Raw genomic sequence first — 15,269 nt, 5'->3', positions numbered from 1 at the left:
CTTTCCTTTACAACCGGACGGTAGTTTGCCGAAAGGTAATATACGGAACAAGTAAACTGGACGTGTTGCTTTCCTAATACAAGGTTAGCAAGTGGGTGACACAAAACCATAAGTTTTGAGCTAAAATTTTCAAATCTGAAACCCACCAAACCCACAAAAATATTTTGCAAACACCGGTAAAGGGTTATTCCGGAAAACTTATCTAGGGTAAAAACTAGATTTAATTTTCAAAAGATCAAATATTTTCATAAAGATCCAATTTCCTTAATGGATCTAATTTTTTATAGTCATGTGGGACTGTAAACCATATCGTTACTACCATTGTTTATACCGCCATATAGAAATCACTGATGTACAAAGTGTGAAGAATAAAGAAGTGATTCTAGTATTTCAAGACAATATTGCTTGAGGACAAGCAACGCTCAAGTGTGGGAATATTTGATAATGCTAAAAACGAACATATATTTCATAGCATTATTCCTCAAGAAAGACAAGCTTTTAGTTGCAATTGTTCTATTTACAAGTGATATTCGTTTAAATAATAAAAGGTGAAGACAAAAGACAGATTCGACGAATTGAAGATGCAAACGACCAAAAAGCTCAAAAGAACAAAAGACAATCAAAGAGGTTCCAATTATTGATAAGAAACGTCTCGAAATCACAAGAGTACAAGATTCAAAACGCAAAGTACAAAATATAAAATTGTACGCAAGGACGTTCGAAAATCCGGAACCGGGACCAGAGTCAACTCTCAACGCTCGACGCAACGGACTAAAAATTACAAGTTAACTATGTATATAAATATAATATAATATATAATTAATTATATTAATTATATATATATTATATTTATAAATAAAAAAACCGTCGGCAGAGAAAGACTCCAAGGACTGAGCTGTAAATTCATTCTCCGCGACTCGCGGAGATTGAAGAGGATTTCACCGCGAGTCGCGGAGCCCCAAAAAAATCAACTTTTCCTATAAAAGCAACCGAATTCTGATCGCAATTCATAATCTATTTCTCTCTTCTCTCATATATACGTAAAATATATATATATAATTTATATTTTAATTTTAATTATAATTCTAATAATAAGGGTATGTTAGCGAATATTGTAAGGGTGTAAGTCGAAATTCTGTCCGTGTAACGCTACGCTATTTTTAATCATTGTAAGTTATGTTCAACCTTTTTACATTAATGTCTCGTAGCTAAGTTATTATTATGCTTATTTAAAACGAAGTAATCATGATGTTGGGCTAATTACTAAAATTGGGTAATTGGGCTTTGTACCATAATTGGGGTTTGGACAAAAGAACGACACTTGTGGAAATTAGACTATGGGCTATTAATGGGCTTTATATTTGTTTAACTAAATGATAGTTTGTTAATGTTAATATAAAGATTTACAATTAGGCGTCCCTATAAATTACCATATACACTCGATCGGACACGATGGGCGGGGTATTTATATGTACGAATAATCGTTCATTTAACCGGACACGGGAATGGATTAATAGCCACTAGAATAATCAAAACAGGGGTGAAATTACATTCAAGGGTAATTGGTGTAATTGTTAACAAAGTAGTAAAACCTTGGTTTACACGCAGTCGATAACCTGGTGTATTCATTAAACAAAGTATTAAAACCTTGTTACAATTCGAATCCCCAATTAGTTGGAATATTCAACTTCGGGTATAATAATAATTTGACAAGGACACTCGCACTTTATATTTATGACTGATGGGCTGTTATGGACAAAAACCAGACGGACATATTAAATAATCCAGGACAAAGGACAATTAACCCATGGGGCATAAAACTAAAATCAACACGTCGAACATCATGATTACGGAAGTTTAAATAAGCATAATTCTTTTATTTCATATTTAATTTCCTTTATTTTATATTTAATTGCACTTCTAATTATCGCACTTTTATTTATTGTTATTTAATCGCACTTTTAATTATCGTACTTTTTAATTATCGCAAGTTTATTTTATCGCACTTTTATTATTCGCAATTTCATTATCGTTATTTACTTTACGCTTTAATTTAAGTCTTGTATTTATTTTATATTTTACATTAGGTTTTAACTGCGACTAAAGTCTTAAAATCGACAAACCGGTCATTAAACGGTAAAAACCCCCTTTATAATAATAATATTACTTATATATATGTTTGTATTTTTATAAAAGTAAACTAATATAGCGTTGAGCTTTGTTTAAAGATTTCCCTGTGGAACGAACCGGACTTACTAAAAACTACACTACTTTACGATTAGGTACACTGCCTATAAGTGTTGTAGCAAGGTTTAAGTATATCCATTCTATAAATAAATAAATATCTTGTGTAAAATTGTATCGTATTTAATAGTTTTTCCTAGTAAAATATAAACTATTTCGTATACACCTCGCATAACATCAAGTATTTTTCCATCAGGTCTACTTCAACAACCCGAAATCCCGGAATGGAAATGGGAAAACATTACCATGGATTTCATCACTAAATTGCCAAGGACTGCAAGTGGTTTTGATACTATTTGGGTAATAGTTGATCGTCTCACCAAATCCGCACACTTCCTACCAATAAGAGAAGATGATAAGATGGAGAAGTTAGCACGACTGTATTTGAAGGAAGTCGTCTCCAGACATGGAATACCAATCTCTATTATCTCTGATAGGGATGGCAGATTTATTTCAAGATTCTGGCAGACATTACAGCAAGCATTAGGAACTCGTCTAGACATGAGTACTGCCTATCATCCACAAACTGATAGGCAGAGCGAAAGGACGATACAAACGCTTGAAGACATGCTACGAGCATGTGTTATTGATTTCGGAAACAGTTGGGATCAACATCTACCGTTAGCAGAATTTTCCTACAACAACAGCTACCATTCAAGCATTGAGATGGCACCGTTTGAAGCACTTTATGGTAGAAAGTGCAGGTCTCCGATTTGTTGGAGTGAAGTGGGGGATACACAGATTACGGGTCCGGAGATTATACAAGAAACTACCGAGAAGATCATCCAAATTCAACAACGGTTGAAAACCGCCCAAAGTCGACAAAAGAGCTACGCTGACATTAAAAGAAAAGATATAGAATTTGAAATTGGAGAGATGGTCATGCTTAAAGTTGCACCTTGGAAAGGCGTTGTTCGATTTGGTAAACGAGGGAAATTAAATCCAAGGTATATTGGACCATTCAAGATTATTGATCGTGTCGGACCAGTAGCTTACCGACTTGAGTTACCTCAACAACTCGCGGCTGTACATAACACTTTCCACGTCTCGAATTTGAAGAAATGTTTTGCTAAAGAAGATCTCACTATTCCGTTAGATGAAATCCAAATCAACGAAAAACTTCAATTCATCGAAGAACCCGTCGAAATAATGGATCGTGAGGTTAAAAGACTTAAGCAAAATAAGATACCAATTGTTAAGGTTCGATGGAATGCTCGTAGAGGACCCGAGTTCACCTGGGAGCATGAAGATCAGATGAAGAAGAAATACCCGCATCTATTTCCAGAAGATTCATCAACACCTTCAACAGCTTAAAATTTCGAGACGAAATTTATTTAACGGGTAGGTACTGTAGTGACCCGAACTTTTCCATGTTTATATATATTAATTGAGATTGATATTTACATGATTAAATGTTTCCAACATGTTAAGCAATCAAACTTGTTAAGACTTGATTAATTGAAATATGTTTCATATAGACAATTGACCACCCAAGTTGACAGGTGATTCACGAACGTTAAAACTTGTAAAAACTATATGATGACATATACATGGATATATATATAGTTAACATGATACTATGATAAGTAAACATATCGTTAAGTATATTAACAATGAACTACATATGTAAAAACAAGACTACTAACTTAATGATTTTTAAAAGAGACATATATGTAACGATTATCGTTGTAAAGACATTTAATGTATATATATCATATTAAGAGATATTCATACATGATAATATCATGATAATATAATAATTTAAAATCTCATTTGATATTATAAACATTGGGTTAACAACATTTAACAAGATCGTTAACCTAAAAGTTTCAAAACAACACTTACATGTAACGACTAACGATGACTTAACGACTCAGTTAAAATGTATATACATGTAGTGTTTTAATATGTATTTATACACTTTTGAAAGACTTCAATACAATTATCAAAATACTTCTACTTAACAAAAATGCTTACAATTACATCCTCGTTCGGTTTCATCAACAATTCTACTCGTATGCACCCGTATTCGTACTCGTACAATACACAGCTTTTAGATGTATGTACTATTGGTATATACACTCCAATGATCAGCTCATAGCAGCCCATGTGAGTCACCTAACACATGTGGGAACCATTATTTGGCAACTAGCATGAAATATCTCATAAAATTACAAAAATATGAGTAATCATTCATGACTTATTTACATGAAAACAAAATTACATATCCTTTATATCTAATCCATACACCAACGACCAAAAACACCTACAAACACTTTAATTCTTCAATTTTCTTCATCTAATTGATCTCTCTCAAGTTCTATCTTCAAGTTCTAAGTGTTCTTCATATATTCTACAAGTTCTAGTTACATAAAATCAAGAATACTTTCAAGTTTGCTAGCTCACTTCCAATCTTGTAAGGTGATCATCCAACCTCAAGAAATCTTTGTTTCTTACAGTAGGTTATCATTCTAATACAAGGTAATAATCATATTCAAACTTTGGTTCAATTTCTATAACTATAACAATCTTATTTCAAGTGATGATCTTATTTGAACTTGTTTTCGTGTCATGATTCTGCTTCAAGAACTTCGAGCCATCCAAGGATCCGTTGAAGCTAGATCCATTTTTCTCTTTTCCAGTAGGTTTATCCAAGGAACTTAAGGTAGTAATGATGTTCATAACATCATTCGATTCATACATATAAAGCTATCTTATTCGAAGGTTTAAACTTGTAATCACTAGAACATAGTTTAGTTAATTCTAAACTTGTTCGCAAACAAAAGTTAATCCTTCTAACTTGACTTTTAAAATCAACTAAACACATGTTCTATATCTATATGATATGCTAACTTAATGATTTAAAACCTGGAAACACGAAAAACACCGTAAAACCGGATTTACGCCGTCGTAGTAACACCGCGGGCTGTTTTGGGTTAGTTAATTAAAAACTATGATAAACTTTGATTTAAAAGTTGTTATTCTGAGAAAATGATTTTTATTATGAACATGAAACTATATCCAAAAATTATGGTTAAACTCAAAGTGGAAGTATGTTTTCTAAAATGGTCATCTAGACGTCGTTCTTTCGACTGAAATGACTACCTTTACAAAAACGACTTGTAACTTATTTTTCCGACTATAAACCTATACTTTTTCTGTTTAGATTCATAAAATAGAGTTCAATATGAAACCATAGCAATTTGATTCACTCAAAACGGATTTAAAATGAAGAAGTTATGGGTAAAACAAGATTGGATAATTTTTCTCATTTTAGCTACGTGAAAATTGGTAACAAATATATTCCAACCATAACTTAATCAACTTGTATTGTATATTATGTAATCTTGAGATACCATAGACACGTATACAATGTTTCGACCTATCATGTCGACACATCTATATATATTTCGGAACAACCATAGACACTCTATATGTGAATGTTGGAGTTAGCTATACAGGGTTGAGGTTGATTCCAAAATATGTATAGTTTGAGTTGTGATCAATACTGAGATACGTATACACTGGGTCGTGGATTGATTCAAGATAATATTTATCGATTTATTTCTGTATATCTAACTGTGGGCAACTAGTTGTAGGTTACTAACGAGGACAGCTGACTTAATAAACTTAAAACATCAAAATATATTAAAAGTGTTGTAAATATATTTTGAACATACTTTGATATATATGTATATATTGTTATAGGTTCGTGAATCAACCAGTGGCCAAGTCTTACTTCTCGACGAAGTAAAAATCTGTGAAAGTGAGTTATAGTCCCACTTTTAAAATCTAATATTTTTGGGATGAGAATACATGCAGGTTTTATAAATGATTTACAAAATAGACACAAGTACGTGAAACTACATTCTATGGTTGAATTATCGAAATCGAATATGCCCCTTTTTATTAAGTCTGGTAATCTAAGAATTAGGGAACAGACACCCTAATTGACGCGAATCCTAAAGATAGATCTATTGGGCCTAACAAACCCCATCCAAAGTACCGGATGCTTTAGTACTTCGAAATTTATATCATATCCGAAGGGTGTCCCGGAATGATGGGGATATTCTTAAATATATGCATCTTGTTAATGTCGGTTACCAGGTGTTCACCATATGAATGATTTTTATCTCTATGTATGGGATGTGTATTGAAATATGAAATCTTGTGGTCTATTGTTACGATTTGATATATATAGGTTAAACCTATAACTCACCAACATTTTTGTTGACGTTTTAAGCATGTTTATTCTCAGGTGATTATTAAGAGCTTCCGCTGTCGCATACTTAAATAAGGACAAGATTTGGAGTCCATGCTTGTATGATATTGTGTAAAAACTGCATTCAAGAAACTTATTTTGTTGTAACATATTTGTATTGTAAACCATTATGTAATGGTCGTGTGTAAACAGGATATTTTAGATTATCATTATTTGATAATCTACGTAAAGCTTTTTAAACCTTTATTGATGAAATAAAGGTTATGGTTTATTTTAAAATGAATGCAGTCTTTGAAAAACGTCTCATATAGAGGTCAAAACCTCGCAACGAAATCAATTAATATGGAACGTTTTTAATCAATAAGAACGGGACATTTCACGAAAGCAAGTCGAAAAAGTCGGGTCGTTATATTACCCACCTGTTATTGGAAATTTCATCCCGAAATTTAAGCTGATGGTGATGGATTCGGGGAAAGGTGAGGATAATTCTGCATCATTTGATCCTCTCGTTCCTAGGTGAACTCAGGTCCACGCTTGGCATTCCATCGGACTCGGACGATCGGAAGTTCAGAAAAATATGGGTTGACTCACCAATTAGAGCATGACGCGTGTCCTTTTCTAAACAGAACCATTGACTTTTCTGCCTATAAATAGGCCACCTGGATTTCATTAATTGGCCGAGACAACATTTTTTCAGAGTAGAACTTTCTCTCTTTACAGTGGAACTTTCTCTCTCTAAGTGATTGACCATGTTTGACCTTGACTGAATTCGCAAATTATATTCGGATCCGGTAATCATAGCTATACGAAAGATTTTAGGAAGACCAAACCGCTCACCGTTAACGCGATTGTGATTTGCACTCATATGATATCCGCATTTCGAATTTGGTACGATCATATATATATATATATATATATATATATATATATATATATATATATATATATATATATATATATATACTGATAGGATACAGGGAGAACTTAGGTAGGGATAAAACCCATAAAATCATGTGTTTTTCATTTAAATAAAAACTGAAACTTGAAGTTAATGATAAAATGTCAAAAATACCTATTTGTGTAACACGCATACACATACACACACACACACACACACACACACACACACATATATATATATATATATATATATATATATATATATATATATATATATATATATATATATATATATATATATTTCATCCAGAGGGAAACACTTTTTTGGGAGAAAAGGGAAATAATTTTTTTTTTCATTTAAAATTTATTTTTTCACAAACATTAAGATTAGCTAAAAATATGAACATTTTAAATAGACACTTTGTGATAAATGTTATTATATAGAACATAAAACGCTCGAAGAAATAACATTCATCGATAAATGTTATTCCTAATAACATTCATCGTGATGCATGTTATTCTTCGAACGTTTTTTTTTAATCATCTTTTGTGAATTATTTTTTAAATTTTAGCCCGATTTAGAATTTAGGGTTTAGGTTTTAGTGTTTTGGGTTTAACCCTAAACCCTAAAATCTAAACAACTCCTGTTAAAAACTCAATATAAACCCTAAATTCAAACTCTAATTTCTAAACCCTATTACAAGCACTCAAAGAAATAACATGCATCACGATGAATGTTATCAGGAATTATATTTATCGATGAATGTTATTTTTCGAGTGTTTTCTGGTCAAAATAATAACATTTATCCGGAAAATCTCATATTTTCTTCTTCTAAACTTATAAATTACATATTTCTTCAAATATGTTCTAAAATTATGGTACATTATGCAATGAAAATTTATACTTTGGGTGTGTTTGGATGAAAGTAGCTTGTAGCTGGAGCTGGAGTTTAGTTTTTAAGTTAAAAGCTGGAGCTTATGTTCTATAAGTGTTTGGTAAAGTAACTGGAGCTTATGTATGTAAATTGACATAAAAGGACAAACTAAATGATAAATAATGATTTAGGGGTTAATAATGTAATTTTACTTCTATAAGCTTTCTAGCTTATATTCATAAGCTACTTCAACTAGTTTATTTTTCCAGAACTTATTTTTTATAAGCTCTAGAATATTTGTCTGTCAAATAAGAGTAGAAGCTGGAGCTTATAAAAAAATAATCTTAAGCTCTCATAAGCTTCTAAAAACTTGTACGCCGAACATACCTTTTGAGGAAATATCTAATTTGTGAGTTAGGGAGGAATATGAAATTTTTTCTATCTCATATGATCATTGCGAGGGAAGTAGAGATTCTTTAGGGTGGGACACAAATTGTATTATCATTTCATGAAATCAATACAATCTTGGCATGCTTCTCGTGTACTAATCATGTTAATGTTTATGAATCATCAGTATCAATCATTATATATCTACCGCTAATAACTCTTATTTGTTTAATGATTTTATTGGTATTGATATGATATATGGATATTAATTCAATTACATGATAAACATCTAATCATAACTAATTAAATTTAATAATTTAGTGGTTGACATTGTTACAATTTTAAGGTAAAGCTTATCATGTGTTTGAACATGTTTGTACAGAACATGTTTGTACAGAACATGTTTGTTTTTGTTAGGATATTGTAAATTCTAAATAATTAGACACTTCAAATATTGATAAGATAATCATTGTTTAAGGTCAACTAAGAAACAAATATAAGTAAACACCACCATTATTATACGCCGAAAATAGTGTGTAACATCTATAGTTCCTATTATATTGCTAAAATGATGATGTTATTATTAGCTAATTCCTTTGTTAAGAAAAAATCAAAAAGAAAAAGAAAAAAATCTAAGCATGGTGGGTGATGTCATTAATCTAAATAATATTATATTGCTAAAATGATGATGTCATTATTAGACTAATTCTTTTGTTAAGAAAAAAATTAAAAAGAAAAAGAAAAAAATCTAAGCATGGTGGGTGATGTCATTAATCTAAATAATTTTAATTCAACATTTATATTTTAATATTTTAATTTACACTTTTAAAATAAAATGACAACCAATATTATCTCTTATGATTGGATGTGGATTGTTAAATATGTATTTTAGGTATTTGATGAAATGTTCAGCTGACGAGTTTCTTAGTTCGACTATGTGAGTACACGGGTCATTAAACTAAATAACTTTAGCATTTACGTTCACTTAATACCTATCATTAAATTGTTTCGTTTAAACAAACCCGTGGTTTCACGGGTCATTTCACTAGTAAAGAATAATAATTGTTGGTATTAATATTTGATATTAATTTAATATTAATATTAATAAGACTAAATTAGGGTGTATCTCTATTACATTTTCATGTAAAGAGACAAAAATAAATTTAAAAATTAAAAGTTGAATTTAAAATCTATTTTTAATATTATTTAGTTAAATTATGTTTTTTTAATTTTTCATTTCAATTGAAATCAATCCTAATTCGAATTGGGCAGTTGGGCTGGTTTTGATTTTCAGTGTTACCTTCAAAATTTTTTAAAATGAATAAACCAAAAAATTGGAAATTAAAATGGTAAACCCGTAGATGAAGATATTCGAAGTTGTAATGAAGGAGGATCGAAGAAAGCAAAAGCATTCGCTTTCTCGAAAATCAAAGGAAACAAGAACAACTTACCTTTCACTTTAAATCGAATCTTCATTTTTACCCCCTTGTTTTTCTAACCTTTACTAATCACCCCTCTATTTTTTTTATCCATTACTATCTCGTATTCACACTAGGGATCTCAACCAAACCACTCCAGTCGTTTTCACGATTATATTTCTCACTTTCAGCCCTTCTACTTTTCTAATTCAAAATTTTTAAATTTACTTAAAATGTTTTTTTATTACATCAAGAATTATTTTGATCACTTTATTCGCTAATCTTGTTTTTTCTTTCTTTCTGATAACTTCACTTTTTCGATCAAACATCTGCAAATTTTTTCTAGAAGATTTCACAAGTGGCTAGGATTCTTAAATCAATTACAGATAAAATAATACCAGTATATATATTTTGTATCATTGTATGATATCTATTGTGCATATTTTTTTATGTGTATCAACGGTAGTTGATAGTTTTAACTAGTTAGTGTGGATGAAAAAACTTGAATATATCACATAAAAGTCAAATGTAACGTTATGTACATCCCGCTTAAGCTCGCTAACAACGACCTTACGAACTATTGCTACCAATTTTTTTTTTAAATATTATGTTTTCAAAAAGTCAAAATAATATACAATTATCAAAATATTACATACGTCAAAAGATCGTTAGATAATTATAGTTATGTATAACACACAAGAAATATTACCCTACGAAAACTAAACTAAGATTTAAACTCGTAAACTATGGAGATCAATATCAATCAATATAACTAATATAACACAATTAGCAAATTAAGCCGCTAGCAATGGCACGATTAGTGCACAAATGAGTGGTTTCGAATACAGGAAGCTCTTCGCAATATTGCTCATTCTTGAAAGTAGCCAAGTGATCGAGCTCGAATAAATCTGAGCTTGAGTCACTTGCCATATCATCTACTTCTTCGTCAGAATCAAATTTCTTATCTTCAAACTTCCCTGGAAACTCTTTAAAATCTAGTTTTTCGAGTTTTGGACACGCGAATTTAGAAGGTAATTTTCTTAAATCTTGTTTGTTGCATATGTTTTTATCAATGTGAGGACGAGTATCTTCGTGATTTTGAAACCGAACGGTTCTTTGCATCCTATTGCTGACTTGATCTCTTGATCTTGAAGGATTTTTGCTCAAACATGATCTTGAAAATGAAGAGGCTGATGAACATGTAGATACATTTGTAGATTTTAACTTTCTTTCGGTTACTTGACTTTCGTCCCCAAAACTTGATTCTTTCGGTTTCTTGGTTTGCCCATTTGTGAAAAGACCGTTTAGAAAGGTCGTTAGTCGACCTCCAGGTGAGATCGGCTGCTTCACTTTCTTCAAGTTCGCGTAAATCTTCAATGCACGAGTTTTAGACCGGATTAAACCACTATTGTTTGTTTTGTCTGTTTGATCATCATCAGACAGACAAAACTCACTCTGCTTTTTTATAGCAGAACGCGGTGGAACACATGTTTTCACCTGTTTCGGCCTAGTTAATGGGCCGAAACAAGAATGTGCTGATTTCACCGCTTCAAATTCCGAACACCATCCAAAACTAGAATCAGAAGAACTTGAACCTGAACTAAAGAACATCGGATCATTATCAACTCCCAATTTCCTATCGAATTCCGACATTGAATTCGCCCCCTTACGACTCGACACAACTTTCTCGGTTCCTTTCATCTCCATCCATTTTTCGACCAAACTCGCTCGACGAAAAGTTGCAAATTCTTCATCTTCCACCACATTGCAACTCTTTAACCTTCCATGACTACAACCACTTTGTTTCTTTGCAACTTTCGGTTTTCGTAGCTTCATTTCACCAAATTTTTCATCACTTTCATCAATTGAACGGTAGATTACATCAAGAAGAGTTGAAGAGAATGATTGGTGTTGAGTAATTCTGTTTGATTTGTCTTCGTTATGTGATTTATCCCGATTACACATTTTTTCTGCCGTAAAATTAATAATACGTTTGAGTATATTTGATAACGAAGAATGAAGTAACAAGTTGGTTTTTGTGTTTTGTAGAGAGACAAAATGAAGAGGCTTGTGTGTGAATGTTTGATGAACAGGGAAGCGAGAATGTAGACTTTTTATAGAGTTGATGAGATGCGCGCGTGCATGGTGAGTGCCAAATTGCTTGAGACGATTAGGAGTGCATGTGACAAATGACATAATTACCTTTGCTCGGTTTTAACTTTATCCACACCTTTTATATATATATATATATATATATATATATATATATATATATATATATATATATATATATATATATATATATATATATATATATATATATAAAAGATGTGGATCCAGAGTGAATAAAGGATAAGAGAAAACTCAGAAAACTCACAAATTAAATGCATATGCACCTATCATAGCACAATTCATCAATATGTGATCAAAGATTAAAAAAATAATATTTATTTTTTTGTATAAATAATTCCACATGGCAAAAACTGAGTTTAGTCTGTGCCACGTAGAGCAGACTGACTGCCACATAAGTCAGACTAACTGCCACGTACGTCAGACTGACTGTCACGAAAGCACAGACTGACACGTGGCTCAGTCTATCTCACATAGACTCACACGTGGCTCAATCTGTACTTCACAGATTGACACGTGACGGATTGGAAAAATAATTTTAATTTTTTCCCTTAGATATTGAAGAATAGATGCATATGGAAGGTGCAAGTGTATTCAATCTGTGAGTTCTCTCGGTTCTTTCCTATTAAAAGTTCTCTGTATTCCTTTGATATATATATATATATATATATATATATATATATATACCGAGTAACTATTTAAGTAAAACGTGTAAGAAATTTGTTTGAATTATTTATTTAAGAACAAAATTTGCCGTTGCTTCCTAAACTTTGTACTACATAGCTTAGATAACTTTAAACTTTTTTTTTAATTCATAACTTTAAACTTTTTTTTTTAACTCGTTGACCTCGAACCATTAAGATATCTTATGGATGACCCTGGACTTAATGAAAGGACCCGTTCGTATACATTATAAACGATTTACAATAGTTGATTTCATCGTGAGGTATTTGACCTCTATATGATACATTTTACAAACATTGCATTCGTTTCTAAAAGACAAACTTTCTTTACAACGAAAGTTGACGGCATGCATACCATTTCATAATACATCCAACTATAATTGACTTAATGATAATCTTGATGAATTTCAACTACTCGAATGCAACGTCTTTCAAAATATGCCATGAATGACTCCAAGTAATATCTCTAAAATGAGCAAATGCACAGCGGAAGATTTCTTTAACACCTGAGAATAAACATGCTTTAAAGTGTCAACCAAAAGGTTGGTGAGTTCATTAGTTTATCATAATCATTCATTTCCATTATTTTAATAGACCACAAGAATATCATTTCCAGTTCTCATAAATATACGTCCCATGCATAGAGACAAAAATCATTCATATGGTGAACACATGGTAACCGACATTAACAAGGTGCATATAAGAATATCCCCATCATTTCGGGATCCTCCTTCGGACATGATATAAATTTCGAAGTACTAAAGCATCCGGTACTTTGGATGGGGCTTGTTGGGCCCGATAGATCTATCTTTAGGATTCGCGTCAATTAGAGTGTCTGTTCCCTAATTCTTAGATTACCAGACTAAAAAGGGGCATATTCGATTTCGATCATTCAACCATATAATGTAGTTTCAGTTACTTGTGTCTATTTCGTAAAACAGTTATAAAAACAGCGCATGTATTCTCAGTCCCAAAAATATATATTGCAAAAGCATTTAAAAAGGGAGTAATGAAACTCACGCATATAAATATTGTAAAACAGTTAATAAAGCATTTGCATGTATTCTCAGCTCAAAAACGTAAAGAGTAAAAAAAGGGCAAATGAAACTCACGCATATAAATATTGTAAAACAGTTATTAAAACAGTGCATGTATTCTCAGCCCAAAAATGTAATGAGTAAAAGGGGGCAAATGAACTCACCTAATGTATTTTGTAGTAAAAATACATATGACAATACTGAACAATGCAGGGTTGGCCTCGGATTCACGAACCTATATCATTTGTATTCATTAATATATGTAATCGTAATCGAAAAAAATGTATATATATTATTATTTGTGATATAATTTTCATATTAATATTTTATATATATTTCATTATTTAATTAAATGTATTCATTTTGTATATAATAATATTATTATAGTTAAGTTATGTATATAAAATATACTTTTATGTTATTACTCTTTTGTTTACAATAACACTAGAATAATTATACTAATAATAATAATAATTTTCATAGTACTAATAATATTTATGATAGTATTAATAATAGTTTTTATAAAAGTATAGATTTAAAGTAACGATACTTTTGGTAATAATTATATTAATTTTCAATAATAATAGTACTTGTTAATGATAATCATGTTAACGAAAGTGGTAATATTAATAATAATACTTGCGTCAATACTAATAATACTTAAAATTTTAAAATGATACTAACACTAGTATTAACGAAAATACTAATAGGTTTTATTGTTTTCATAAAAGTAGTAATAATAATAATATATAAAGGATACAGTTTATAATAACTCAGTAATACTTATAAATATACTAATGTTAATATCATTCTTAATACTTATAAATATAAATATGTTATTATTAGTAATAATAGTTATAATACTTATCATACAAATTTCATATATCATAATGTTATCATTAACATTTACAACAATAATAATAATGTAACAATGATAATAATAATAATAAATGATAATTACTATCTTAGTAGTTATGATAATTTTAATAACATTGCTAATTAATAACAATAATAACAATAACAATAACAATAACACTAATAATAATAATAATAATAATAATAATAATAATAATAATAATAATAATAATAATAATAATAATAATAATACAAGAAAACTACCTCAAAAATCGACCCAAAAAGATATATAGTGACCCTGCCAGGGTTCGAACCCGAGACCTCCCGCTCACTTGACAAACACCTTAACCATTGAGCCATAGCAATTTTTCTGATTATATACAAGTTTTAAATAAATATAACCCGTCTGTTTTCTGTGTTCATCTTCTTCACAAACCAAACATCAACGGCCCAAAATCAAAACTAAATAATTACAACAATCAAGCGTTTAGATTCGTCAATAGAATTCTAATAATCCA

General features: G+C 30.6%; 1 protein-coding gene across 1 annotated transcript; it reads right to left on the bottom strand.

The window, feature by feature from the left end:
- Window positions 1-10,832: 10,832 nt before the first annotated feature.
- LOC139901799 (protein BIG GRAIN 1-like A) lies at window positions 10,833-12,011 on the bottom strand. The gene has a single exon (XM_071884475.1). It carries the CDS (start codon window positions 12,009-12,011, stop codon window positions 10,833-10,835), a length of 1,179 nt encoding a protein of 392 aa, XP_071740576.1.
- Between the last annotated feature and the right edge of the window lie 3,258 nt (window positions 12,012-15,269).

This window comes from Rutidosis leptorrhynchoides, chromosome 3, assembly GCF_046630445.1.
Source record: "Rutidosis leptorrhynchoides isolate AG116_Rl617_1_P2 chromosome 3, CSIRO_AGI_Rlap_v1, whole genome shotgun sequence".
Classification (NCBI taxonomy): Eukaryota; Viridiplantae; Streptophyta; class Magnoliopsida; order Asterales; family Asteraceae; genus Rutidosis; species Rutidosis leptorrhynchoides.
This window is presented reverse-complemented; position numbering and strand designations above follow the sequence as displayed.

Coding starts and splice junctions, on each gene's coding strand:
- LOC139901799 (XM_071884475.1), bottom strand. CDS start 12,011: ATGTGTAATCGGGATAAATCACATAACGAAGACAAATCAAACAGAATT.